This window comes from Petaurus breviceps, unplaced genomic scaffold (genome assembly GCF_028583685.1).
Source record: "Petaurus breviceps papuanus isolate PSGF00001 unplaced genomic scaffold, PetGlider_PUasm1.0 90743, whole genome shotgun sequence".
Taxonomy (NCBI): domain Eukaryota; kingdom Metazoa; phylum Chordata; class Mammalia; order Diprotodontia; family Petauridae; genus Petaurus; species Petaurus breviceps.
In genome coordinates, this window is record NW_027187332.1 from 13,114,453 (window position 1) to 13,139,761 (window position 25,309).

General features: G+C 38.2%; 2 protein-coding genes across 6 annotated transcripts in view; one reads left to right on the forward strand and one right to left on the reverse strand.

Moving 5' to 3' along the window:
- The window catches only part of TGDS (TDP-glucose 4,6-dehydratase), a 30,205-nt gene extending 17,714 nt beyond the window's left edge, over nt 1–12,491 (reverse strand). Inside the window, exons 1-5 of one of the 3 annotated variants that reach the window (XM_069067333.1) lie at nt 12,213–12,491; nt 8,370–8,414; nt 7,507–7,573; nt 6,400–6,468; nt 1,369–1,459 (exon numbers count right to left, since the gene is read on the reverse strand). In XM_069067333.1, the coding sequence (XP_068923434.1) occupies nt 1,369–1,459; nt 6,400–6,468; nt 7,507–7,573; nt 8,370–8,414; nt 12,213–12,298 (358 nt within the window). In that variant the 5' untranslated portion in view covers nt 12,299–12,491. Of the gene's footprint in view, nt 1–1,368; nt 1,460–6,399; nt 6,469–7,506; nt 7,574–8,369; nt 8,415–12,208 lie in introns of all 3 variants that reach the window. The other 2 variants (XM_069067334.1, XM_069067335.1) reach the window with 2 other exon arrangements.
- A 6,842-nt stretch (nt 12,492–19,333) lies between these two features.
- GPR180 (G protein-coupled receptor 180) overlaps nt 19,334–25,309 on the forward strand; it is a 41,920-nt gene continuing 35,944 nt past the window's right edge. For all 3 annotated transcript variants that reach the window (XM_069067336.1, XM_069067338.1, XM_069067337.1), the window contains exons 1-2: nt 19,334–19,601; nt 23,908–24,069. In XM_069067336.1, the coding sequence (XP_068923437.1) occupies nt 19,424–19,601; nt 23,908–24,069 (340 nt within the window). In that variant the 5' untranslated portion in view covers nt 19,334–19,423. The remainder of the gene's footprint in view (nt 19,602–23,907; nt 24,070–25,309) is intronic.

Below are 25,309 nucleotides of genomic sequence, written 5' to 3' on the forward strand. Positions count from 1 at the left end.
AAAAATAATTATGATATGAAAACTATGAAATATGGTATTTTCATAAGAGATTTTTCTAGAAGAAAATTTATCAACTATCTAATCGCAAAATTTAAAAACAGAATAGAGTGCTATAGTATTACAAAGTTTTAATTCCTCTTGTTTATCACCTAATGATATATAATAAGGGGCTAAAGAATGTTGTGTCTACAAAGTCCCTGCCTTCTAAAATCTGATGATCTGCAAGGCCATACTAGACTGGAAAGAGAACTTGTTTTATACCTCACACATACTTCTATACCTAGTATGGTTTTAGGAAGGAATATTTATTGCTTGAATGAAGAACATAAAAGATATAAGCCCAACATCAAAGATACATAGTAATTTTTAAGAGATTTTTTTTTAAGTCAAAATTCTATCCCTTCATTACTATGTTTTAGAGAAAATATTGAAGAAACTTTTTTTCTCTCACAATACTAATATTAGAAATTTATTTAGGGAAACCCTTTCTAGAGATTTAAAATAAAAATTATCTGAAAATCTGCTGAACTTTACAAAAGTGACATGACTATACCTTTTCCATGTGAAAGTCTATCTCCCTTTTTTGTTTTCCCCCTCAAATTCTCCCTCTTGGTAACCTCTGCTTTGGTTGTCCCATGTGCCTGTGAATGCACTCCCTTTTTGCCTCCATTTTATAGGACTCGGCTAAAGTGCCACCATCTGCATAAAGCCTTTTCTCACAACCAATAGTGGCCTCGCTCCCAAACCACTCTGTATTTATCATATTTATTTATGTTCATCCTTTTTTACATACTAGCTATGTATTTTTAGATGTACTAGTCTCCCTCATTTTACTATAAGCTTCTTTCAAGTAGAGATTGTTTTGCTCCTTGTACTTTTATCTCTGGTGCCTAGCAGAGTGTTTATCACATTAATAGGCCTTTAATAAATATTTAGTAATTAATACCAAACTCTTTTTTGGAAGCTGTCAGGATACAAATGACAAACAACGTAGCAGTGTCCACTTAAGAACAGCTGTTTTCAACACAGCTTAAAAAGCAAACTTAACAAGCACATTTTTTTTTAAAGTACATAATCTAAGCAGTTATCTTTTCCATTCATAAAGCACTTAAACCAAAAGAAATTTTGAAGACAATCCCTTGACTGGAACACTAAACAATTATGCTACTCTCAGTGATCAAACCATAAATTAATTTTAGTGAAAATGCTCAAAGACCTTGAAACCTTGCCAAACTAGCTTCACTTGAGGTTTCTGGGATTACCAGAAATGCAGTTAAAAAAAAAAAAAGAGTAAAAAAAAAACCAGTGAACAGACCATTTGTTTTGAGAAAGCTTAACATGTCAATCATTACATTCAACAATGCTCACCTACGTGTGTTTGAGCTGCAAAATGTAGTACTATATCTACCTTCTCAGTTTCAAAAAGCAGTTTTATGAAGTGAGGTTCACAAATGTCACCCTAAAGAAAACAGAGAAATTAGTTCACTAAGTATGACACCAGAATTATTTTTAACATGGAAAACAAAACTATAGGAAAAAGTTGAATTTACAAATAATATCAACACAACTGGTAGACCTCAGTCACAACCAAATCAAGAAGACAAATCACAGTGAAGACTGGGGAATTAAATATTCCACATTAATGATTGTTCAACCTAAATGACTATGACTTAAGTGTCAAATATTTTAAGCTTTTAAAATAGAAATCTTTCTGAAATGTATTATGATTTCCCTGTTTTCTTAAAGAGTACAATAAATATAATTTCTCTTTTTCTTAATGACTCAGGTCCACAATAAATGCATCAATTATTGCTTCAATAAACTTTTTTCTTTGTCCCCTTAGAGTTGTAGCTTATACTGCAATGACCTGCCCCTTGCAAGCTTCCTTCTTCTAATTTGCTGCTTTCCAAGCTGTTGTCTCCAGAGGAATCAGATAATTAAAGTTATTAGAATTCCGTGTAAATTAAATCATTAAGCTTTAAATGCTGGCTAGGAGACTTCTCCCAGAATGTTAATGTTCTCTAATAATCATTAAAGGTAGCTGTTCCATAGGAACAATGTTAAAGTAAATGATGGGATCTAGAGCAGCTAAAAATTCAGATTACCAAAATTTTAAATTTATCTTACAAGAAATCGAACATTTTAATAAAGAATTTAAATGTAGAATCAAGACTTTATACCAGCTGGAGGAAAGATGAAGAAAGAAATAACTGCATTAGGGAAAGAGAATTTTAGATATATCAGGCAACCTCTCCAAGGCAGCAAAGGGATCATGAAGAAGGAAATGAGGCCCCTAGGGTCCTTTTAGGCATACTAAAAGGATACTCAATTGTGCTCAGGTACAGAAAAATCTTTACAAATGTCTTTCTTCCATTCCTAGTCAAGTATAAAACAAGAAAGTTTCTTTTCCAACCTTGTGAACACAATTAAAAAATGTTTACTAAGGGTCTATTATATAAAAAGCAAATTCCTGTCCTGAGAAGTAGAGAAGTATTAAGTATTAAGCATTAAGTACTGTTCTAGAACTTTATCAGAACTGGGTTTGAATCCTGCCTCAGAAACTTTTAATTGTGTGACCGTGGGTGAGTATTTCAATTTTAGCTGCCGTTTTCTTATCTATAAAATAAAAGAGTTGAACTTCATAACCTTGGTCCAGTGTTGAATCTATGAGTAAACAGTCTTAAAGAAGTTTATATTCTGCTAAAAATATAATAAAGTAATCTTAGAACCAAGAAGAGATTTAAAGGTGCAAACATTTTCCACTGTTAAATTCTGACTTCTCAGAAGCAAAATAACTTTCACATACTTGACCCTCACCCAGAAGAAGCAGGCTTTTTGTGTAAATGAACTAGTCTGTTTTCATAGAAACATAGGATCTTAGAAATTGCCAGATGGAAAAAGAATCTCAAAAGCTCACTGAAGAGAATCATTCCTTCAGAATTAGATTGGAGCAAATGGAAGTTAGTGACTTTATGGGAAATCAAGATACTATTAAATAGATCTAAACAAATGAAAAAATAGAAGGCAATGTGAAATATCTCATTGGGAAAACCACTGACCTGGAAAATAGATCCAGGAGAGATAATTTAACATTTTTGGACTACCTGAAAGCCATAATCAAAAAAAGAACCTAGAAATCATCCTTCAAGAAATTCTCAAGGAAAATTGCCCTGATATTTTAGAACCAGAGGGCAAAATAGAGGTTGAAAGAATCTACTGATCACCTCCTGAAAAAGATCCCAAAAAGAAAACTCCTAGGAATATTATAGCCAGGTTCTGGAATTTCCAGTTTAAGGAGAGAATATTACAAGTAGCCAGGAAGAAACAATTTGAATATTGTGGAAACACAATCAGGATAACCCAGGATCTGGCAGCTTCTACACTGAGGGATCAAAGGGCTTGGAATATGATATTCCAGAGGTCAAAGGAGCTGGGATTAAAACCAAGAGTCACCTACCCAGCAAAACTGAGTATCATGTTTCAGGGGAAAATATGGTCATTCAGTGGAATAGAGGACTTTCAAACATTCTTGACGAAAAAAATCAGAGTTGAATAGAAAATCTGACATTCAGATACAAGAAGCAAGAGAAGCATGAGAAGGAAAACAGGGAAAAGAAATCATAAGGAACTTATCAAAGTTGAGCTATTTACATCCCTACAAGGAAAAACAATAATTTTAACTGATGAAACTTTTCTCAGTATGAGAAGAGTTGAAGGGAATAGAAATGTGTGTGTGTATATGTCTATATATATAGGTGGGTATATGGGCACATGAATATATATGTGAATGTGTATGTATGTGTACAGGTATACATAGAGGGCACAGGACCAATTTAATAGGAAGGGATGATACTTAAAAGGTGATATTAAGAGGTGAGAGAGGAATATGATAAGAGGAGATGGGGAGAGACAGAATGGGGTAAACTATCGCATATAGAAGGGACAAGGGAAAATGGTCACAATGGAGGGGAAGGACAAGAAGGCAAAAGGGAATAGATCAACCTTATTCTCATTGAATGTGGCTTAGGGAGGGAATGACATACACACTAAATAGGGTATCTCACCCTACAGGAGAGTAGTGGGGAAGGGGATGAGAGAGGGGGATGATGGAAGGGAGGGGAGGCTGGGGGGGAGGGAAGTTGGAAGCACCCACTTTTGAAAAGGGTCAGGATCAAAGTAGAGAATAGAACAAGTGGGAGGTGGGATAGGAGGGAGGGAAATATAGTCAGTCTTTTACAATATATCCACTATGGAATGTTTTGCATAGCTACACATGTACAACCTATACTGAACTGCTTATCTTCCCAGTAAGAGTGGGTGACAAGGGAGGAAGGGAATGAATCTGGAATTCAAAGTTTTAAAATCAAATGTATTATTAATATTATTTTACATGTAAGTGGGAAATAAGACATACAGGCACTGGGGCACAGAGATCCACACTGCCCTACTGGAAAGTCGGAGGGTGTATGGGAGAAGATATGGGAGAGAGCAGATTGGAGGAGGGAATATCCAGTGGGATCGCTATTTTGGGGTGGTAGGTAGGGGAAAAACGGGGAGAAAATTTGTAACTCAAAATCTGGTGGAAATGAATGATGTAAACTAGTCGTTAATAAAGCATTTGATTAAAATTTTTTTAATTTATAAAAAAAAGAAAATACAAAAAAAACAAAAAAATAATACAGTTAATTAAAAAGTGTTTTTATTGAAGGCGGTTCCTTGGTAACTAAGAGCTACCAAAAACCTTAATTTATTTTTTAAACACATTTTCAAATTAACGAGTTAAAAAACAAAGTAAAAATTAATTTTTTAAAAATCACACTACTTTAATACTACTATAATTTTTCCCAATTCCCCCAACATGTTTTTTTTTTTAAATTGGTAATTGTTCTTTAAGCTTTAAAACAAACTTTTCTTTGCACCTGGGTTGGCCCTATCGGTCATTTTACAAATGAGTCAAACCATTTGTAAAACAGGCTAATTTATGCATACTGGCCTTAACAGAATTGTTTTATGGACCCCAAAGTGAGAACAGTTATATTATTTGCATCACTTACTAAGAAAAAAGTGAAGGGTAGCTAGGTGGCCCAGTGAATGGAGCATTGGTCCTGGAGTCAGGAGGACCTCAGTTCAAATTCAGCCTCTGACACTTAACACTTACTAGCCCTGTGACCTTGGGCAAGTCACAACCCCAAATGTCCTGCCTTCCCACCTCCAAAAAGCCCAAAAAAAAAAAAAAGTGAGAGGAATTCAGTATGCTTGCCATCTTAAGGTGGGGGATAGGGGAAAGATAGGGAGAAAATTTGTAACACAAAATCTTGTGAAAATGAATGTTGAAAACTAAAAATAAATAAAATTTTAAAATAATAATAATAAAAGAAAAAAGTGACAAAAAGCTTCTATGAAAAGGTTATAATTGATTCTGAAAAGGTATATATCTCCTTCAATAGAATATAAGTGCCTTATGTGAAAAAGAATTTTATTTCTGGTTTTGTATCCCTAACACCTAGCACAGTGCTTAAGAAATGTTTACTAGAGAAGTAATATTTGAGTTGAGTATGCCCTGGAAGCTTACTGTGTCACACAGGGTGAGATGTTGACTTAAGCCTTTTTTTCTTTTTCTCTTTGCCATACTACTTTCCAATTTTCCTAACAGTCTTTGTCCAGCAGGAGTCCTTCCCCTAGTAGTCTGCATTCATATCACAGGGCTATTATGTTTGAGGCTTTTAATTTAAGTCTTGCTTGTCTATTCTGTTTCACTTACCTACTTTTCAGTTCTTCAAAACCATCATGAAATAATTCTGAGGATAACTGTTTTATAATTGAATTTTACAATATGACAGTGCTATATAACACCTTGAATCCTGAGAATCTAAATCTTTGCTTCTCCAAATTATTACTTCTATAAAGCAACACCTTACTTATTATAATGTTATAATACTAGATCTCTAACTTGGTTAGTACTATCATTTGTATTTATTCATGTAATCCAACCAAAAGCAATGAATAATTCATCAATACTTTAGGTTTTCCAGTATTTTTGTAAAGAGTTTTGTATTTCCAGAAGTTCTGAATAGGTCTTGGAAGGCTAATCACCAAATGTTTTCTACATTTTATTAGTATTTTAAATGAAATCTCTTCATAACTTCCAACTGGATTATGTCATTAGTACTGCATAGAAATGCTGATTTTTTTTTAGTATCCTGAAACTTTGCTGAAGCTATTAAATCATCTTGATTAGTTTTTTTGCTTACCCCTGGACATTGTCTAAGTAAGTTATGTCATTTACAAATGAAGATAATTTTGTTTCCTTGTTGCCAGTTTACACCTTTCTTTTCCTCTCATGACTAATCAAGATTTTAAACAAAAAACATAGAAACAGTAATAAGAAAGACACTATACCTGTATAAACTTGTAGTTTTGTTTGTTAGAAATGGTTTCAAGGTTCTTCAGGCTTGCACAGTAGTCCAGCTTAAAAGGAGAAAAGCAACAAAGTCATTATAAAGCACTATTAATTTTCACATAGAACTTTCACTTAATCAATTAATTTAGATAACTACAGCAGGGTCAGTTGTAGCTATTTTAAACTTTTAAGGTAGCAGCAGGATGTAATGGGAAGAGCACTTGATATAGAATTTTAAAACCATGCCTCAAACCCAGTTCTTCTACTTACTATGTGCATGGACAAGTCACTGAATTTCCCTGGGCCTCAGTTTCTTAATTTGTAAAATAAAGATGTTGAACCAGATAATGAATAAAAGTCTCTCTATGACTGCCTACATCCCTTAATGGCCAGCATCCTCTTAGATCAGCAGTTAGCAGTTCATTCAGGTTTCAATAAAAATCTTTGTGACCTAAGGTGGTGGTGGTATTTTTGGTTTTGCATGACCACCTTATGAGGCTAAGTGCTCACTAAATAAGTCAAGCTGATTTGAGGGATAGTTGTCACTTCAGCAGAAGCATTGTCAAGATAAAGAAAAGTGATAAATTCGTACTTTTTTTTTTTTTTTGCTTTTTGGAGGGCAACTAGGGTTGAGTGACTTGCCCAAAGTCACACACCTAGTTTTTGTGTTAAGTGTTTGAGGCCGGATTTGAACTTAGGTCCTCCTAACTTCAGGGCTGGTGCTCTATTCACTGCGCCACCTAGCCACCCCGAATGACCTGTTTTCTTAGAGTACTTGATTTGCCTTGTATTCATGTTCAATTTTACTTCTTTTTTTGGAGGGAAATTGGGGTTAAGTGACTTGCCCAAGGTCACACAGCTAATTTTTATGTTAAGTGTCTGAGGCCGGATTTGAACTTAGGTCCTCCTGACTCCAGGGCCAGTGCTCTATTCACTGCACCACTGAGATGTCGATAAATTCATACTTAATGGACCTGAGGTCTAAGTGACATAGGTACTGCCTCCCTGGATGCAAATCACAACCCAAATCTGTTTCTTATACATATTCTCCCTCTATCATTGAAGACTATCCCAATATAATAGAAGTCATTTTTTATAAAGCTTACCTTGTCAAGATTTATGATCATATAGTCTGGATAATCTTCTACGAGAGAAACTATCACGTGTGATGCACTACAAGAAAAAATAAAATCAAAGAGGGAAATGTATTTTTAAAGAAAATATTGACATTTCCCCCAAATTCTGGTATGTTGGCTTTATCTGTCCTTTATCTATACTAGCACCCCGAAAAACATATGCACGATGTCTTCCAACTTTCCTCCTAGATAAAGGCAGTGAAAGTCCTGTAAGTATCTATACCAACTCCCTCCCCAAGCTTCCCAATTACAGTATCTTATATTTGTGTAATAATTTAAAGTACTTTCACATGCAAGAACTCATCTGAAACTTTTTAACAATTTTGTGAGGAAGGAGGGCTATTATTGCCAGCCTTATTTAAAGATAAGGAAACAGGCTCCAGAGGTTAAAGAGATCAGCTTAGTCACATAGTTGATACAAGAACTAGAACCCATGTCTCTGACAATCTAGCAACTGATCTATTACACTGCACATTAGCACTCGGATTTGGAGGGATTCTAAAAAAAAAAAAAAAGGAAGAGAACTCCTGCTTGACTCCAAAAATTCTAAGTCAATTCATTTAACAGACTGTCTTAAAAAGGCAGTCTCGATTTCAAATCAGAGGACATAAACTGCAAGCTCTAGGTGTATTTGTGTCATGGTGCCATTGTTCATCTTAGAATTGATATCTGTTATGTATTAAGCAACAAAGGAAAAAAAAAGATAATTTACTTGCTCAGTTACCCTGATCAACACATTTGTTAATACAGGAAGAGCAACGCTCAGTGTAACAGAAGGAACACAAAATTATATTTAGGAGACCTAGGTATGTGACCATGGGTAAACTACTTACCCTGTTTCCCCAATGAGGCAGTTGGAAAAAGAGATGTCTATGGTTCTAGAAATCAAAGCACAAGTAAAAATGCAAACAAAACAGACTATTTAGTTTCTTTACCTAATAAGCTATGCCTTGGTTACCAACCACTGGTAACCAAGAAAAAATGAAATTTGCTTCTACCTTACAAGTTTTATATTTTATACTATGGATCTGTGATCAAGTCAACATTTTGTTATGGAAACAGCACTTTATTTACCCCAAAAAACTTGTGGAAAAAAAAGTTTAATTCCACTAAGGCATAATATTCTAACAATTTAGCCTGCTGAATTCCTACTCAATCCTTAAAAGCCCAACTCAAATGTCCCATCCTTCAATGAAATCTTTCCAAGTCTGCTCCTCTACTTCCTCTAATGTTTTAGCACCAAAATAAGTTAGAAGCCAGAGCTAGTCACAAAATATTTATGAGCATACAAAACTTCTTGGTCTCTGCGGCAACAAGAACATGTAAAGGATTTTCTTGCAAAAAATCTTCCTTCACAAAGTCTTTCTTGATTCCACCAACAGTAATCCTCATTACTTCGTATTTTTCTTGCACACAATCTATATTTACTTATCTGTAAGCATGCTATTTTTTTTCCCAACAGAATGTTAACTCCTCAACAGCAAGCACTGTCTCACTTTACAAGTTTCCTCACAGCAGTGCTGGGCCATAATAAGTATTAAATAAACATTTGTTGGTTGACTGAGATATTAAATAAAAAATTAAAAAGAAGCCACCAGTACCCACTGAAATACCTTTTACATCAGAGGCTAGACATGCCCAATTTGTCCTATAAAAATGTTTATAAGATATCAGATTGTGAATGTTTAAGGACAAATTAGACATTAAGACTAGTCTTTGCAGACTGGAATTCCACTTCCACCGGTGTTTGTTCTAAAAACTTAGTTCTTCTCACCCTCTGAAAACACTTGTCATCTCTGGGATTTCATCCCTCCCCAATGCCCCTTCTCTTTGGACATCTTCAAAACTTGTCAAAAATGGCTCCTCAGAAACACCATTTCCTCACCTCTGCTTGGAAACATTTCATTCAACCTTCCCCAAAACCGCTGCTCTCGAAAAGGTCACCAATGATTTCCTAGAAACCAAATCCCATGACTTTTCTTCAGCTCTCATCCCTCTAACCCTTCTGCAGCAACTGCCACCACTTGTTCATCCTTCCCTGAAAGCTCTCTTTTCTATTGGCCTGCACAAGTCTGTATTCTCCTAGTTCTCCTACACAGGCTCTGACCTTGGCCCTTTTCTCGAATTAGACTTGGGTGTTTTGACCTCTGTTAATCCAAAGGCTTTAATTTCCCCTTCATGCAAATCACTCTCAAATTTCTTTTCCCAAGTCTTTCTCTAAAGCTACCATACAGCATTTCTAACTTGATAAGGAACACTTCTACCTACATATTCCACATATATCTCAAACAGGTTGTTACAAAGCAAACTTACTTTCTTGTTCCAGAATGAGGTCTTCCTAACTTCTTTATTTCTATCAAATGCACCAACTTGTTCCAAGTTACTTCACTATCACTGTCTCCTTTACTACTCATACATAGAAAATATTAAGATCTGAGCATTCTACTTCATCAGTCTCTTCTTTCCATTCCCAGTATCTCATTAGAGGCTACTGCAAAAACTTTCTAACATATTCCATTCTACCTCCATGCCATTTTACATACTATTGCCAGATTAAACTATTTTATCTGCCCTACTTCACAGGGACAGTAAGAGGATCAGATGAGATAATACAGAAGTGTCATGAAGTAATGAAACTGTTTTTCAAGTGTGGTTTATGTAAATCAGCCATTACTTTATAGTTATGCCTATTACGTGAAAGTGCTTTTAAATTAACCAAGGGATAAACATACACATAAAGTACTATTACTAGATCATTTTATATGGTAATGTTCTAGGGAATAAAAGGAGCCAACCTCTTGAGAAGTGGCAAAAAGGGAAAAGCAAATGAATTATCATGATTCTCAAAATAAGAAAAATAATAACAATAACAAAAGAAGACAAAACACTTAACATGAACGCAGGCTTTCTTACTTTTCAAAACTCACATATTAAGGCCCAATTATTAATTATTACAGTAGTGTGTAGAACTGATCACTGATTCATCTGAATTTATAATTGTAAAAAGTTATTTATTTCCTCATTTATTCTCTCACTGGGGAAAGTATTACTTGCAGTAGCTAATTCACAGGGCTATTATGAAGATTTTGAGCTATACTTAATTATATGAAATATCACTGACTCAAAAACTAGGAAATTACTGTCATTTAATGAGTTCTAGGGATGAGTGGCACAGTATTAGGTAAATGACTATGCCTATCAAATTAGCCTAAGGGTCTTAAGTCCAGTGACTTAGAAGCTCTGGTTCAATAGTTGAAAATAAAGAAATTATAAAATAAGAAGAAATCTCTGTACTCACCTTATCTAACCCCCTCATACTACAGTGAGAACTTTACCCAGACAGGTTCAATTATCTGAATATGTTCACACAACTATTCAGTTAGTGGAGCCAGGAATAAAAGTAGGCTTACTTCTACCTAGTCCAACTCTCTTTCTAGCTTGTAGATACAAGGTAGTCTACTGATATGAATAAAATGCTGGATTTAGAGAAAGAAAGCCTTGAGTTTAAATCCTACTCTGTGAATCTCAATTTCTTCATCTGCAAAATAAGGATATCTATTTTTCAAAAAAAGATGATGCAGAATATGCTTCGCAAACCTTACTGCACTATATAAATAATAATTGCCATTATTATTCCCAAGCTCACCCTGGACTAGACCAAACTTGGAAAAACCATTTAAAGACAAATTACCAATTACAAAAATAACCAAGCATGGTACTAAATAAGAAATATGAGAAATACTCCTCTGCATAACTGGGATGTTTATAGGTGTTAATCACTGTATGTATTGTAAGGGTTTTTTTTTAAATGTAATGATAAGTTTTGCTGAGTTTTTTTTTCTCTTTTCTTGTTCTTAAAAAAACTTATTGGCATGGTTCTCTAGGAAGGGGGAGAAATACAAGGGGGAAATCTGGCAATATGAGAACAAAAGAGATCAGTTAAAATTTATATATATTTTTATGCTTTTTGGAGGGCAATTGGGGTTAAGTGACTTGCCCAAGGTCACACGGTTAGTTTTTGTGTTAAGTGTCTGAGGCCAGATTTGAACTCAGGCTTGCCTGACAACAGGGATAGTGCTCTATTCACTATGCCACTTAGCCGCCCCTAAAATTTATTTCTAAAAAATAAAGACAACTTGTGTACAACATCCTCCCTCCTCTCCTTTTCCTGCTGAATTAAGGTGCTGAACCCACCTTCATTTACCAACTTCCCAAGTAAGCTTTCCTCGACTGACGCACACTCAAAGCACTTTTTGTTTCTCTTGAATGTAAGCTATTACTGAGTCTTTATGAATTACAGTTGCTGCTACTGGTCACAGCTTCATTTGAAACTAAAACCGATCATGGCAGAATTTTTCTTTCTTTACAATCTGCATCTCTTTCTAGACAACAGCAGACAATAAAGCCTGCTGAACTGAGTGGATCTGATGCCTACGATGTTCCCGAACAAAATATAAGTGTTAGCGGATTCTAAAGTGGCTGAAAAGGGAGAAGAAAAGCAGAGAGATCGGCCTCACTCTCCCAGAAGTCAGTGACGCGGCTCTAGAACGCCTCCAGGACCCTCACGAGGATGCCGGGAGCCCGGACAAGCAGGAGGCGGACCACGCCCATCCTCGTCCCGGGCCTCCCAGCAGAGACCCCCCATCCCCCTGAGGACGGAGACCACCGTTACCTACATGAAGCCTGCACCGCCCGTGACCAGGACTCGTTTGGTGAAGCCGCTTGGTGGCCCGGGGGCTTCTCCGCCAGCGACAGCAGACATCCTGACTCAGCTTTGCCCGGGAGCCTGACGGGAACTACCACACTGCGACCTTTTGCGACTCACCCTTGCCCTCGCATCGGGCTTACTTGACGGCAACACAGAGCGTCTGAGCCCTTGGGCAAGGGAGAGAGCCCCACCCTGCCCCGCCACGCCGGAGCCTGGGCATTTGCTCGCAGGAGTTACTGGGCATGCGTATGTTTCCGCACATGCTCAGTAAACCGCCTGGGACTGAGGGGGGGGGGGGGGCGGGTAGGCTAATCCTTGACGTCATTGGTGGCCACAGGAAGGGCGGGAGGAACTGTACTTAGCTAAAAGTTCAGGTCCAGACCTCGGTTCTTCCGACCAGACCAGTGTGCGAATCAGCTTTGCTTGACTGAGTAAATAGGGAGTGGGAGGGTGCTGATGCAATGAGAAAGAAAAGGAAATGTCAGTGAAACGTTTAAAAAGGAACCAGACAAAAGCAGGAAGAGCTCCAAAGGAGACGTGTTGCGAGGCCGTTTTGTTACTATCGTGTACATTTTTTAAACTATGTGATGATAATTAAATATACAGCCGTCCTTTTCTATTCGTTGAATCTTATTCAGTTCGGGCCTTAACCTAGGTGTCCCTTCAGGTTCGGCCCTGGGACCTTTTCTCTTCTCCCTCTTTAGTGATCTCATCAGCTCCCAGGGATTTAATTACCGTCCCTCTGCAGATGATGCTCACAGCCTGACGTCACATCCCCAGCTGCCTTCCAAACATCTCAAACTGGAAGTCCAGCAAACATCTTAAAATCAACGTGTCTCCGCCCCCCTAAATCTTGCCCTCTCCTGACTTCCCTATAACAGAGGGCAAAGGCATCCTCCCATCCCTCGGACTCACAACTCAGGAGTCATCCTCAGCATCTCACCTCCCATATCCCATCTGCTATTTCACTTTGCATCATCTGGCCCCCTTAAATCCTCTAACGCTGCCACCTCCCTAGTACAGACTCTCACACAGAGCCTTCTGGTGGGCCTGCCTTCCTCAACCCTCCCCACTCCAGTCCGTCCTCTATACAGCCAGTAAAGTGATTTTCCAAGGCACCCTGTCAGTCAGCTACTCAATAAACTCAAGTTGACTCCCTGTTGCCTCCAGGAGCAAATCCAAAATCTTGTGTTAGGCCTTCAATATCCTTCACAACTTAGTCCTCTCCTACTTTTCCACTCTTATTACATCTTACTCCTCACCATGTACTCTTCAATCCAGTGACATTTACCTCTTGTCTGTTCCACAAACAAGCCACTCCATCATCCCATGGATGACATACCAGACAAGTAGGTTTCCTCTTAAAAGTTCTTTCATTTTGTCTTTGTATCTTCATCAAGTGGCATATAGGAGTCTCCTTTACTATTCCTCCTTCTGTTCCTAACAAGTAGGCATTCTTCAGGATTTTGTTTTATGTGTTTGTTTTTTAATTCAATATTTTATCTTCCCCCAATTACATGAAAAAGCCATTTTAACATTTTTTTTCTTCAGATTTTGAATTTCAAATAGTCTCCCTCCCTCCTTACCCCTCCACCCATTGAATTTTGTTTGCAGCCTTATTCTGGTGCCTGGGTTAGTTACCTAACCTCTTGATTTGATTTTCAGTGTAAAATTAAAATAATAATAGCACCTATCATACAGGTTGTTGTGAGGATCAAATTAAATTCATCCACCTACCCACCCATTCATTCATTGATTCAACAAGAATTTATTAAACATCCCAGAAATTCTAGGAGGGAATGTCCACTCAGATATAAGTTGTCTTTGTGACCCTAGGCAAGTCATTCTACCTGTCTGGGCTCCTCCAGGCAATTCTCTAAGGCTCCAAGTTACAGAGCATTTGCTGATCTGCATTGGTAGAAGGAATTTCTTCATTGGGAGTTTCCTGTATCGTTGAAATCACAGTCCAGTCCCAAAATCAAAATGTGCTAGGCACATTGCTAGATGCTAGGGATAGAGAGACAAAAATTAAACATGTTAAAATACTATTTTAAATTTAAGATATTATTGTTATTACTCTGGTGCCCATGTAACAACCCTTCCAACTCAAAACTCATCCTACCTAGGGAAAGCCCTATTCCCCACTTCAGTTTCAAGGTAGTCTGCAGATCAACATGGCTAAAACTATTGCTTGCAAGCCCCTACCTATGTGTTTACCTTTTTTTTTTTTAAAGCAATTGGGGTTAAGTAACTTGCTCAAGGTTACACGGCCAGGTGTTTCTGGATGGGTGCTAAGTATCTGAGCCCAGATTTGATCCCCCAGGTTATCCCGACACTGGGGCTGGTGCCCTTACTCGCTGTGCTACCTGGCTGCCCCAATGTGTTTACCTTTCGACATTTCGACTGGAGATAGTTCAAAGCAAAGGCATTTTCTGGAATACTGTAGTAAAGAGATTTTTAATAGAATACTTTCCTAAGATACCTTCAGTACAATTTCTTAAAATATATACCATCAGTTTGGAGATTGAAGAGGCATGGAGACTGAGCTCACGGGCCTCCTACACCAAAAACACACGTAGAAGGACAATACCTCCTGTACTTCAGCAGAGATGTCAAACACACAGTGGGGACTGTGGCCTGAACCAGATTAAAATATAACTGGGAAATATTTAACAAAATAAATAAAAACATAGTAAAACATAGATAATGTTAACATACGGTTTTCCAAGTCAAGATACTCCCCACAGGGATCCTTATGACCCCAGTTCTATTTGAGTTTAACACTACTATTAAACTTTAATACCAAGTCCCCCAAAGCATAGACACTTTTTAGCCCAGCCTACCCTATTATCCCTTCTGACTCAGAGAGATTGTTCATACTTTGTAGTGATCGCTATTAACACTTTGTCACCGTAATCTGTTGGACTACTTCATCAACTAAATTCCCCCTCCCACTCCACTGAAACACAATGGCGTGACATTTAGAAAGGAAGAGCCTGAAGACTGGGCAGAAAGCATGATTTCCTAAAGTGAAAAAAAAAAATAGCCTAAACTCTGGTTACTTTCTTACTTATACTTAAAGAAGGAGACACACAAGGCAAATACTCCAGGAAGAGCTGATAATGATGGGGATTACATATTTAAAACTGGAAGGAACCTTAGAACCTATCTGTTCCAACTCCCACATTTTATAGAGGGGAAGATCCAGGCTTAGATAGGTTAATGCCTTGCTCATGGCCATGCAGGTTAAAAGTAGAAGAGCCAAGACTGAAACTGACTGCAAATCAAGCATTCATACCCAAATCAGTGTTCTGGTGTGGTTGCTGCAGGAACCCTTCATATTTCAGATAACAGTTACAAAAGAAATTAAATGGGCTTATTCAGATCCTTCTAGTCTAGAATTCTAATAATCTAACTAGAATTCTGATAACTAATTCTAACATGCTTCTAACTCAACTCTTTATCTGACTTCCTAGACATTGTCCTTCTAGCTCCCTTTTTTTTATGAGTTATTCTCCCATTAGAATGTAAGCTCCTTGAGAGCAGACTGTTTCTTTGTGCTTGCCTTTGTATTGCCTAGGTTTAGTTCAGTGCTTACCATTAATAGAAATTTAATAAATGCTTTATATAATCTGAGATGCCCCAAATGAAGAGTATGAATTCCATAATCTGGAAGGGTTGACAGTGGTACCCTTACTCAGTTCACTTTCAGCAGATTGTGACATATTTCTTATCAGAAAGTATTAAACCAACATTTCAAAAATAATGAATATTCTTATTAAGAATTTTATTATTGGTAATTATTGATGTTAACACAAAGAAGCAGGTAAGTGGTGTATGGATAGAGCATTGGACCTAGAATCAGGAAGACCTGAGTTCAAATCCTGACTCAGACCTTTTAGTAGCTGTGTGAAGTAGGCCAAGTCATTTAAGCTGTCTGCTTCAGTTTTCTCACCAGTAAAATGGAAATAATATCCTAGAGTTGTTGCAACAAGTATCTATTACATATATGTGCATTTTTACACTAGTCTTGGCTCATTTTGTTATATGCACAACTTTTTGGACTTTTTCAGTCAGGTGATTGTAGACATAAATACTGAAAAAAAAGATTGACATTTTAATCTAATGTAGAAGTTCTTTACCTGGTTTTCTTTAATAAGTATTTCCATCTGTAAAGCACTTTGCAAACTCTAGTTCTTTTTAAATTTTATTTTAACATTATTGATCTTTGTATTTAATACTATTTTTCCAATTACATGTAAAGACCATTTTTAGCATTCATTTTTTTTGGAGGGGGGAGGGCAGGGCAATTGGGATTAAGTGACTTACTCAAGGTCACACGACTACTAAGTGTTAAGTGTCTGAGGCTGGATTTGAACTCAGGTCCTCCTGATTCCAGGGCCGGTGCTCTGCTCACTGCACCACCTAGCCGCCCCTTTAGCATTCATTTTTTTACAAAATTTTGAGTTCCAAATTTTCTCCCTCCCTCCCTAAGATGGTAAGCAATTTGATATAGGTTACATATGTGCAATCATGTAAAACCTGTTTCCATTTTAGTCATGTTCTGAAAGAAGAAATAGAACAAAAGGAAAAAAACACACAAAAATAAAGTGAAAATAGTATGGTTTGATCTTCAGACTCCATCAGTTCTTTTTCTGGATGTGGATAACATTTTCCATCATGAGCCTTTTGGAATTGTCTTGGATCATTGTATTGCTGAGAAGAGCTAAATCAATCATAGTTGATCGTTGCAAAATGTTGCTGTTCTGGTTCTGCTCACTTCACTTTTAATCAGTTTGTGCATCAGTTGTCTTTCCAGGTTTTTCTGAAATCTGCTTGCTTGTCCTTTCTTATAGCCCAATAGCATTCCATTACATTCAAAAACCACAATTTGTTCAGTCATTCCCCAATTGATAGGCATCCCCTCAATTTCTAATTCTTTGTTAACACAAAAAGAGCTGCTATAAATATTTTTTTACATGTAAGTAAATTATTTTCCCTCTTTAATGATCTCTATCTGTAATGCCCTTTGGGCCAACAAATTCTAGTTCTTAATGTTTAGTGTGTACTAAAAGGTTTCTTTGAACTATTAAATAGAAAATTACTTTAAATATTATTCATTTTATATTTTTAAATTTCTGTTTTTGTGCATGCCTTAAATGTACACATTAGTATGGAGTACATATATATGATTTATAAATAAAAATACATATATTGGGGCACATGCTGAAAATCTTGTTTACTGAGAGGAGTGCTTGATAAAAAAAACTTAGAAGCTACTGTTCTGGTGTACTCCTCTCACCCTCTTGTATATTATGATTATATTAAAACAATGCAATATTCCAAACATGAGGAATCATCAGGGTCCCTTGTTCTTGTACTCCCTAGAGGCAGAGCAATATACTGGAAAGAGCAAGAGAATGAGCAGAGACTCAAATTTATATTCCACCCCTGACATCTACCAGTCATGAGACTGAATAAATCACTTCATGTCTACAAACCGTAGTCTCCTCACTTGAAAAAGGAGACTACTAGTCATATCAACTTGACAAAATTGGAGTGAGGATCAAATAAGTTAATGGCAATGTACTGATAGCTCTTTGCAAACTAAAGCACTATCAGGGAGGGATTAACATTTTTTATGACAAAAAATGACCATAAGGGCCACGATGGCCCTTTCGTGAAGCCTATAGACCCTTTCTCAGAATAATGTTTTAAATGCAGAGTATTGCAAAAGAAACCAATAGTGTTGAAACAAGTTATCTAAACACAGTTAACCACATTAAGCCTTTTGGAACACCTCACGTTAAAGAAACTAGATTAAGAACTCCTACATTACATAAAAATGTCAGTCTTTTTTTTGAGTATCCACGTCTAGAATCACCTGACTGAAAGTCCAGAAAGTTGTATACATGATAAGATGAGCCGAGACTAGTGTGAAAATACACATATATGTAATAAGTGCTTGTAGAAGGAACGATTTCTCTCTATATCAAAAATTTTCAGAAGTGCTGGGGAGGAGTGGTCTTCAGACCGGAATCTGTCCAGAAAAGCCTAATCTTATAGCAATCTTTGTTTTTAAGGTTGTTCCTCCCAGTACTTTCCATTTCTATCTATCCATCCATCCGTTCATCCATCTGTCAATTTTTGCTTGCAGGTAGTCTCCCTCTTTAGATAGTAAGCTGCTTGAGGGCAAGCACTCTTTTTGCTTCTGTCCAGTTTAGTTCAATGCCTGACACACCCTTAACGCTTAATAAATATTTATTAAATTAATAGATCACTTCCTATATATTTATTTGCATGTCTCCTCCATTAATTTTTTTGGGGTGGGCAATTGGGGTTAAGTGACTTGCCCAAGGTCACACGGCTTCCCCCATTAGTTTCTGAGCCCCCTTGAGGCCGAACCTGGCCTTTACCTCTTTGTATCCCAGCACTTAGCACAGTGCCTGGCACACTGTTTTTGTTGTCATGTCAGACTCTTGGCGACCCTACTTGGGGTTTCCTTGGCAAAGATACTGGAATGGTTTACCATCTCCTCCTCATTTTATAAATAAGGAAACTGAGGTAAACCGGGTTAAGTGACTTGTCCAGGGTCACAGCTAGTAAGTAAGATGAGTCTTCCTGACTTCAAGCCTGGCGCTCTATCCACTCCCATGCCCAGCTGCCTCATGGAGGCTGGCACTCGGCAGGCGCTTAATAAATGTTCACTGAATTGAATCGACTCTCCAAGAGTTTTAAGTTGTATCTAGTTTGGGCAACGAGAAGAGACCTTTCTTGGTCCCATTCCTTTCTCATACTTCCTACCCTGGGGCAATGTAAAAGCCGGATCAACTTTTAAAAAGACGCACTGAGATTGCGCGAAACTTTCTGCGCATGCTTAGTAGCTGGGGAGGGGGCGGGACAAATTTCTACAGCCTGAAGCTTAGTCCGTCCAGTTTTCATGGAAAAGGCGGGAACCAGCAGCGGGGCACGGGAGGGGTGAGGGTCTAGGCGGTGTATGTCCCGCCCACATGGTGTCATGATTGGCGAGCGCCCTCGCTCTGGGCGGAGAAGCCTGGGTCTCATTGGCTGTCTGTCGAGCGGTGTGTAGCCGGCATTTTGCCCCGCCCCTTCCCTCAGCTGTCTACGTGGGGGACCCGAAGCAGTTTGGGGATCCGCGGTGGAGCGCAGGGGCCCCGCATGAGACCCGGCGGGTGTCGGGGGGCGGGGATGCGGGGGCTTCGGCTGCTGCTGGCGATGGCTTTCTGCTGCTTCTCGTGGCTGCCAAGCAGCCGGGGCAAGACCCTGAGGGGCAGCTTCAGCAGCGCCTCGGCCTGGGAGCTGCAGGGCCAGAGCATCAGCCACTTCCAGTTCCATGGTAGGTACCTGGCTTAGAGGAGGGCCACCGGCCCTCTCCCTCCGGCCCCTGCCCCGGGGTCCGAGGGAGCCATTTACAGGCCTCTGGGCCCGCGATGAGTGTGGTGTGAGTGACAGCCGGGGAGGGGGAGGGGCACGCTGTGTCTCCTGCCCTCCCTTCCCCCTGCCCCGGAGCGGGTGCCGGGGTGGGCTGGGGAAGGGGTTAATCACGAAAGGAAGGGCCTCCTCCGGGCCTGCCAGAGCCGTGCTCCGTCTCTGCTTCCCCCCTCTGGCATCCTCCCTAGTTAGTGGACTCTTGGCCTTAGAGCTGGAAAGGGAGCTGAGAAGTCCAGACCTCACTTTACAGATGAGGAAACAGACCCAGAAAGATAGAACCTGCCCCAGGCACACAAATGAGCCGAGATCCCCGCCCAGCCCTCTGGGTCCGAGGCAGCCCTATCCGCCCCTCTCCTCCTCCTCCCCACTCAGTGCATTCCCAGCCTGCCCCTGACTTAAAAGCACATCATTCATTAAACATTTATTTAAAGCCTGCTGTGTGCCAGGTGGGGCAGCTAGGCGGCGCAGTGCACACTAGCTGTGTGACCCTGGACAAGTCCCCTACCCTCCAGAGAAGTGAAGGGCACCCCACTCGAGTATCTGTCAAGAAAACCTCATAGGGAGTCACTAGAGCAGGACAGGACGTGCTCGATAACGTGCTGAGCGCTGGGGATGTGCATCCAAGCAGAAAGAAGCACAGCCCCTGCGCTCAGAGACCCCACTCACGTGGGGTGTGGAGCAAAAGCGTGAGGGCCGCGTGTCCAAGATCTCCTTTGGGCTCCTCTGTAAGACCAGGACTGTCGTGTGAACTCTGCTGCGTGGCCTGTGGATGGCAGCCCTGCAAACCAAGGCACTGACAGAAGCTCCAAAACAAAAGGCCCTGGTGAAGGGACTTGGCGTAGACTTCCTAACCCTTTGTTTCTGCTCTCACGTTGGTAAGCCACTTAATTGTGCCTGCTTCATTCTGGCCTCAAAGCTTTGGAATCCAAGTGAAATTCCAGTTATCCGTGCTTGGAACTGTCTGTGTGCTCTGTCGTTGGGTCCTTGATGACTTTGGCCCCCAAGCACCGAGGTTATGCTTGACTTAATGTGGTTAGCGAACATTTAAATGGAGTTGTGAATAAAAAGACCCACAAGTAGAACCCTACAACAGACCGTGGAGGCAGCGAGGCTCCCGCCAGACATTGGCTGTGATCCAGACAAGCCACTCAACCCTGTTTGCCTCGGTTTCCTCATTTATAAAATGAACTGGAAATGATAAACCATCTTTGCTAAGAAAACCCCAGTGGGGTTACAGAGAGTGGGACATGACTGAACAACAACAACAAAGAAGAGATAATGGAGAAAAGGCTGACCAGGAAATCAGGATTCCCGGGAGGAAGTTGTAGTTCTGTCATCAACTCATTTTGTGATGACAGGCACACCACCTTCCTTGTCTTGACCTCAGTAAAATGAGGAGGTAGCCTTAATGAGTCAGGTTGCTGTAGTGGAAAGGGCACCCGATTTGAAATCTCAACAACAGTTTGAATCATCCTTTTGGGGCTCAGTTTCCTCATCTGTAAAAAGAAAGACTAGCTTTTTAAAGTTCCCCATTGAACTCTTAATTCTGTGATCACTAAGATCGCTTCTGTCAGTTATTCCTCAATCATCATTCTGTTTCTTCCAGAACCAAAATTGCAAGTCTTCATCTCCATTCATTATTGATTATCTGATTTATTCTGAATGACCTGTATCTCCTCTTCTTACCTTGAGAGACACTATCTTACAACCACCAGTGTTTACCAAAGTGGTAAATGTAAAGTTCCATAGTTACATAGTGGTTCTTGGGGTTGGAAGATGGTACCACATGTGAAGGGATGTTTCTTAGGAGAAAACACTGAACTAGAAAGATTCTTAGGAAAAAATAGAATCATTGTCAGAGAATTTTAGAACTAGAAAATAAATCATCAAATTCTGACCTTTCATTTTACAGAAAACAAAACAGGCTTAGGGAAGTAATAGCAAATTAATAATGAACTCAAACCAGAATTCAGGTCTCCAGGTTTTCGGTTCAGTGTTAGACAATACTACAAAACACGCTGCTTTCTGATATTTATGTACAGGAAGGAAGGAAGGGGTCTGTTGGGAAGTTAAAGAAACACTGACCAAATAAAGAGAGGGAAATTATAAAAGACCACATTAGAAATATAATTGTATAACAGTTTAACTTAAATCACATGCTACTTTTAATCAAGGAGAAGTTAAAATTTGAACATCGAACTTACTCTTTCAGGTCCTCAATTTCTTCATTTGTAAAATGGGGAGCTAGATGATCTTTTAAGGTACCTTCCCACTCTGACATTTAAATTTTTTTTTCATTAAAATGATAGGATGTAGGTTATTTAGGACCAGCTAAATGACTTAGATTGCTTTAATACTTCAACATGCTAACCTGATAATCTTATATGAAATTACATGTACAGTAAGCTCACATCTACTACATATATTTGAAGAATTCAAGTTATTTTGATTTCTCTTACTGAGTTTTTTGAATGCTACTCATGCATTAGCAAATATCAAATAAATAGAATAGTAGAAATGCAACTCCATAGACATCTCATGATCTTACATTGCTTCAAAGATGTTATCATGCACAATGATTATTATATTATGGTAATTATAGAAAGTTTAGAAGACCTGGTTCAATATATACTGATGCCATGACAATATACAGTATTGTAAAATGTCCTTTTGAAATCACCTACAATTTCAGGTTGGAGAAAAATGCATATTGTAATGGAAACAGTGTGGAACTCAGAGCCAGAATACCTGGTTTTGAATTTGATTTTGTCACTGACTTGGCTTTGGGACCACAGGCAGGTCTGAGCCTCAGTTTCCTTATCTGTAACATAGAGCTAATGCTTACTCAATTCACCTCACAGGGTTATTATGAACATCAAATGAATGCATGAATAGGATTTTTTTAGCCACAAAATGCTATATAAATACGAATTGTTACTATCAGCTATTTTATTTATCATTTATCTCCTTTTCATAAGTCAAATACAAAATGTGCCCTTCCCCACCAAAAAAATAAAAATTATTTCAGCTCTGTGTTTGGACTGATAGTCACTTTTTATATCAGGATTTTTAAACATTTTAAGTGTGAATTTCTTAATTCCAGATTTTAAAATAGGAAATTAAAATTTGAAAGGAAGCTACCTATAGCTTGCTAATCATCCAGTGTAAATCCCTCAGTTATTCAACAAACATTTATTAAACTCTTGTTACATGACAAAGTGCTGGCCTATAGATGACTTAGAGATAATATGGACAAAAGACAGGTCAGCTCATGTTAAAGTAAATAGAGTAACTACATATATCTACAAATATAACCAAAAAAGCTTAATAATGATCTTTTCCAACAGAATTCTAGTCAACAAATTTCTAGTCAAGAAATTTCCCAGAATTTAATACTAATTTGATTTGTTGTGTCATTTACTCAACAAATATTTATTGGGTTATCTACTATATGTGAGACTCTGCACCAAGTGGTATAAGAGATAAATTAGACATGGCCCTTTTGGGCTATTTAGACTAATGAGAGAAATAGCATGTAATATAATAGATGCACAAATAATTACAATTGAAAATAGAATGTGATAAATGAAGCAAGAGAGGTACAAGCAAAGTCTAGTGGGATTGAGAGAAAATGTGTATAGCTGTGTCCTGGCATGGTGCAAGTAGGAGTGTCAGATTTGTAGTCAAGGATCTAAACTCAGATCCCACCTCTGCCACTCTACCCATTTGACCTGGGTCAAGTCACCATACTTTTCTGGGCCTTATCTATAAAATAAGGGGATTGGTCTAGATGATACTTGAAATCCATTCTAGCTTTACATTTATGGTCCTCTTATTTTCATTTCTTTATTATTTTTAATATTATTTAATTTATTATTATTTAATTATTTAATAATTTTTAATATTATTTCATTTATATTTTTCATTTATATTTCCAGCTGAGGTGGCAATTGACTTAAAATTTTAGGTATGGTTAAGAAGTAGCTTGCAGGAACTCTGGGAGAAGTGCTTTCCTGGTAGAGGTCACAGTTCATGTCCTGGGAAAGGCTAGTCAAGTTTGGTTGGAACATAGGCTATATAAGGGGAACTAGTTGCAGATAAGGCTGGAAAAGTAGGTTTGGCCAATTTTGACAAATAGTCATTCCATCATTTCTTTCATGATTTTACATGAGACCAAACTAGTTAATAACAGTTTTTTTTTTCACGTCAAGGTGACCATGCTCTTCTATGTGTCAGAATCAACAACATAGCAGCAGCTATTGGAAAAGAAGCTAAACTTTACCTGTTTCAAGCACAGGAATGGCTAAAGCTTCAGGAAGGCACCCAAGAGGATTATAGCTGCACAGAAAAATTATCCAAAGCTCCTTTGACAAGTGAGTTTAACCCCCCCTTATAAATATTTTCTTTAAAATAATTTTTCACATCAATTGATAATATATTATTTGCATTTTTATGACATTTTGTTTTAGGTTTGTATTCTACAAATTAGAAGTTTATTTGTTTCTTATTTGACAGGATACGTTTTTTAAAATATCCATATTTTCAGAAAATTTTCCAAAATATTATAATTTACTGGAACTAGCATTGGCAAGCTACGTACTGATTCAATTTGGCTGTTTTTTTCAAGTTCTATAATTTATACTAATGAAGGTAGTAGCACCTCTTATGTCATATGTATTTTGGCAACCTGGTAATAGTTTGATTCCATAAAGGTTTGAATTTCATCTCAAGTGTTGATACTTTAGAAGCTGATATATGAGAGATAAGATCAGACACCTTTGTGTAATAGTCTAATTCTTACCCTGGCCATGCCCATGGAGAGAATTTATTTTCACTAATGCAAGCTAATTAGGGAAATTCTTCAGATTTTCCAAACTTTTCAAAATCATTCCAAGCAGTTAGGCCTGCATAACCCAGAGTATACTGGAAATCTCTGCTAGCAAAGAATTAAACTATATGTGCTCTTTCTACGTACATCCCATTTGTTCTTCCTTTAGTCATTTTAGAAGCATACTTTAATAAATCCATAGTCTCATCATTGTTGATACTCCCAATATAGCCAATGATATACCAATGCAGATCTTAAACCATCCATCCATGCCTTCTCATCTTGCATGAAACTTATCCATGTCCTTTATTATAATAGAGGTGCTGACACCCATTGTGCTTGGGGTCTTCCTATTATTGGTCATTTAATATGTCTTGAATACCAATGGGAAAAATTATACATTTCAAATTCTGTAAGTGATGCATAGGAGACAACCAAGAGCCAGATAAGGAACCACTCTTTTGAATGGTCTCCATATACCTGATGGTTCCTGACTCCTCAATTTTAATCTGGGCACATATTAAGTTTCTACTCCTATACATCTTGAATTCCTTTAAGGGGTGTGCTACTGGGTCAGACATCCAACAAGGAAAAGGCAAGAAGTGAAGCATGCTTATCACTTGCCACTCATTTTGACTATTCTGATCTAAGTGGGTGAGACTGCATGAGGGAGAGGTCTGGGTGATAAGATTCAGAAATCGTAAAGACGGTTTGCGATGTAAACTGTCCTTGTGACCATGCACTTGCTTTAGCACTGAGAATTCCTTTGTGCTTGGTCAGCTCTC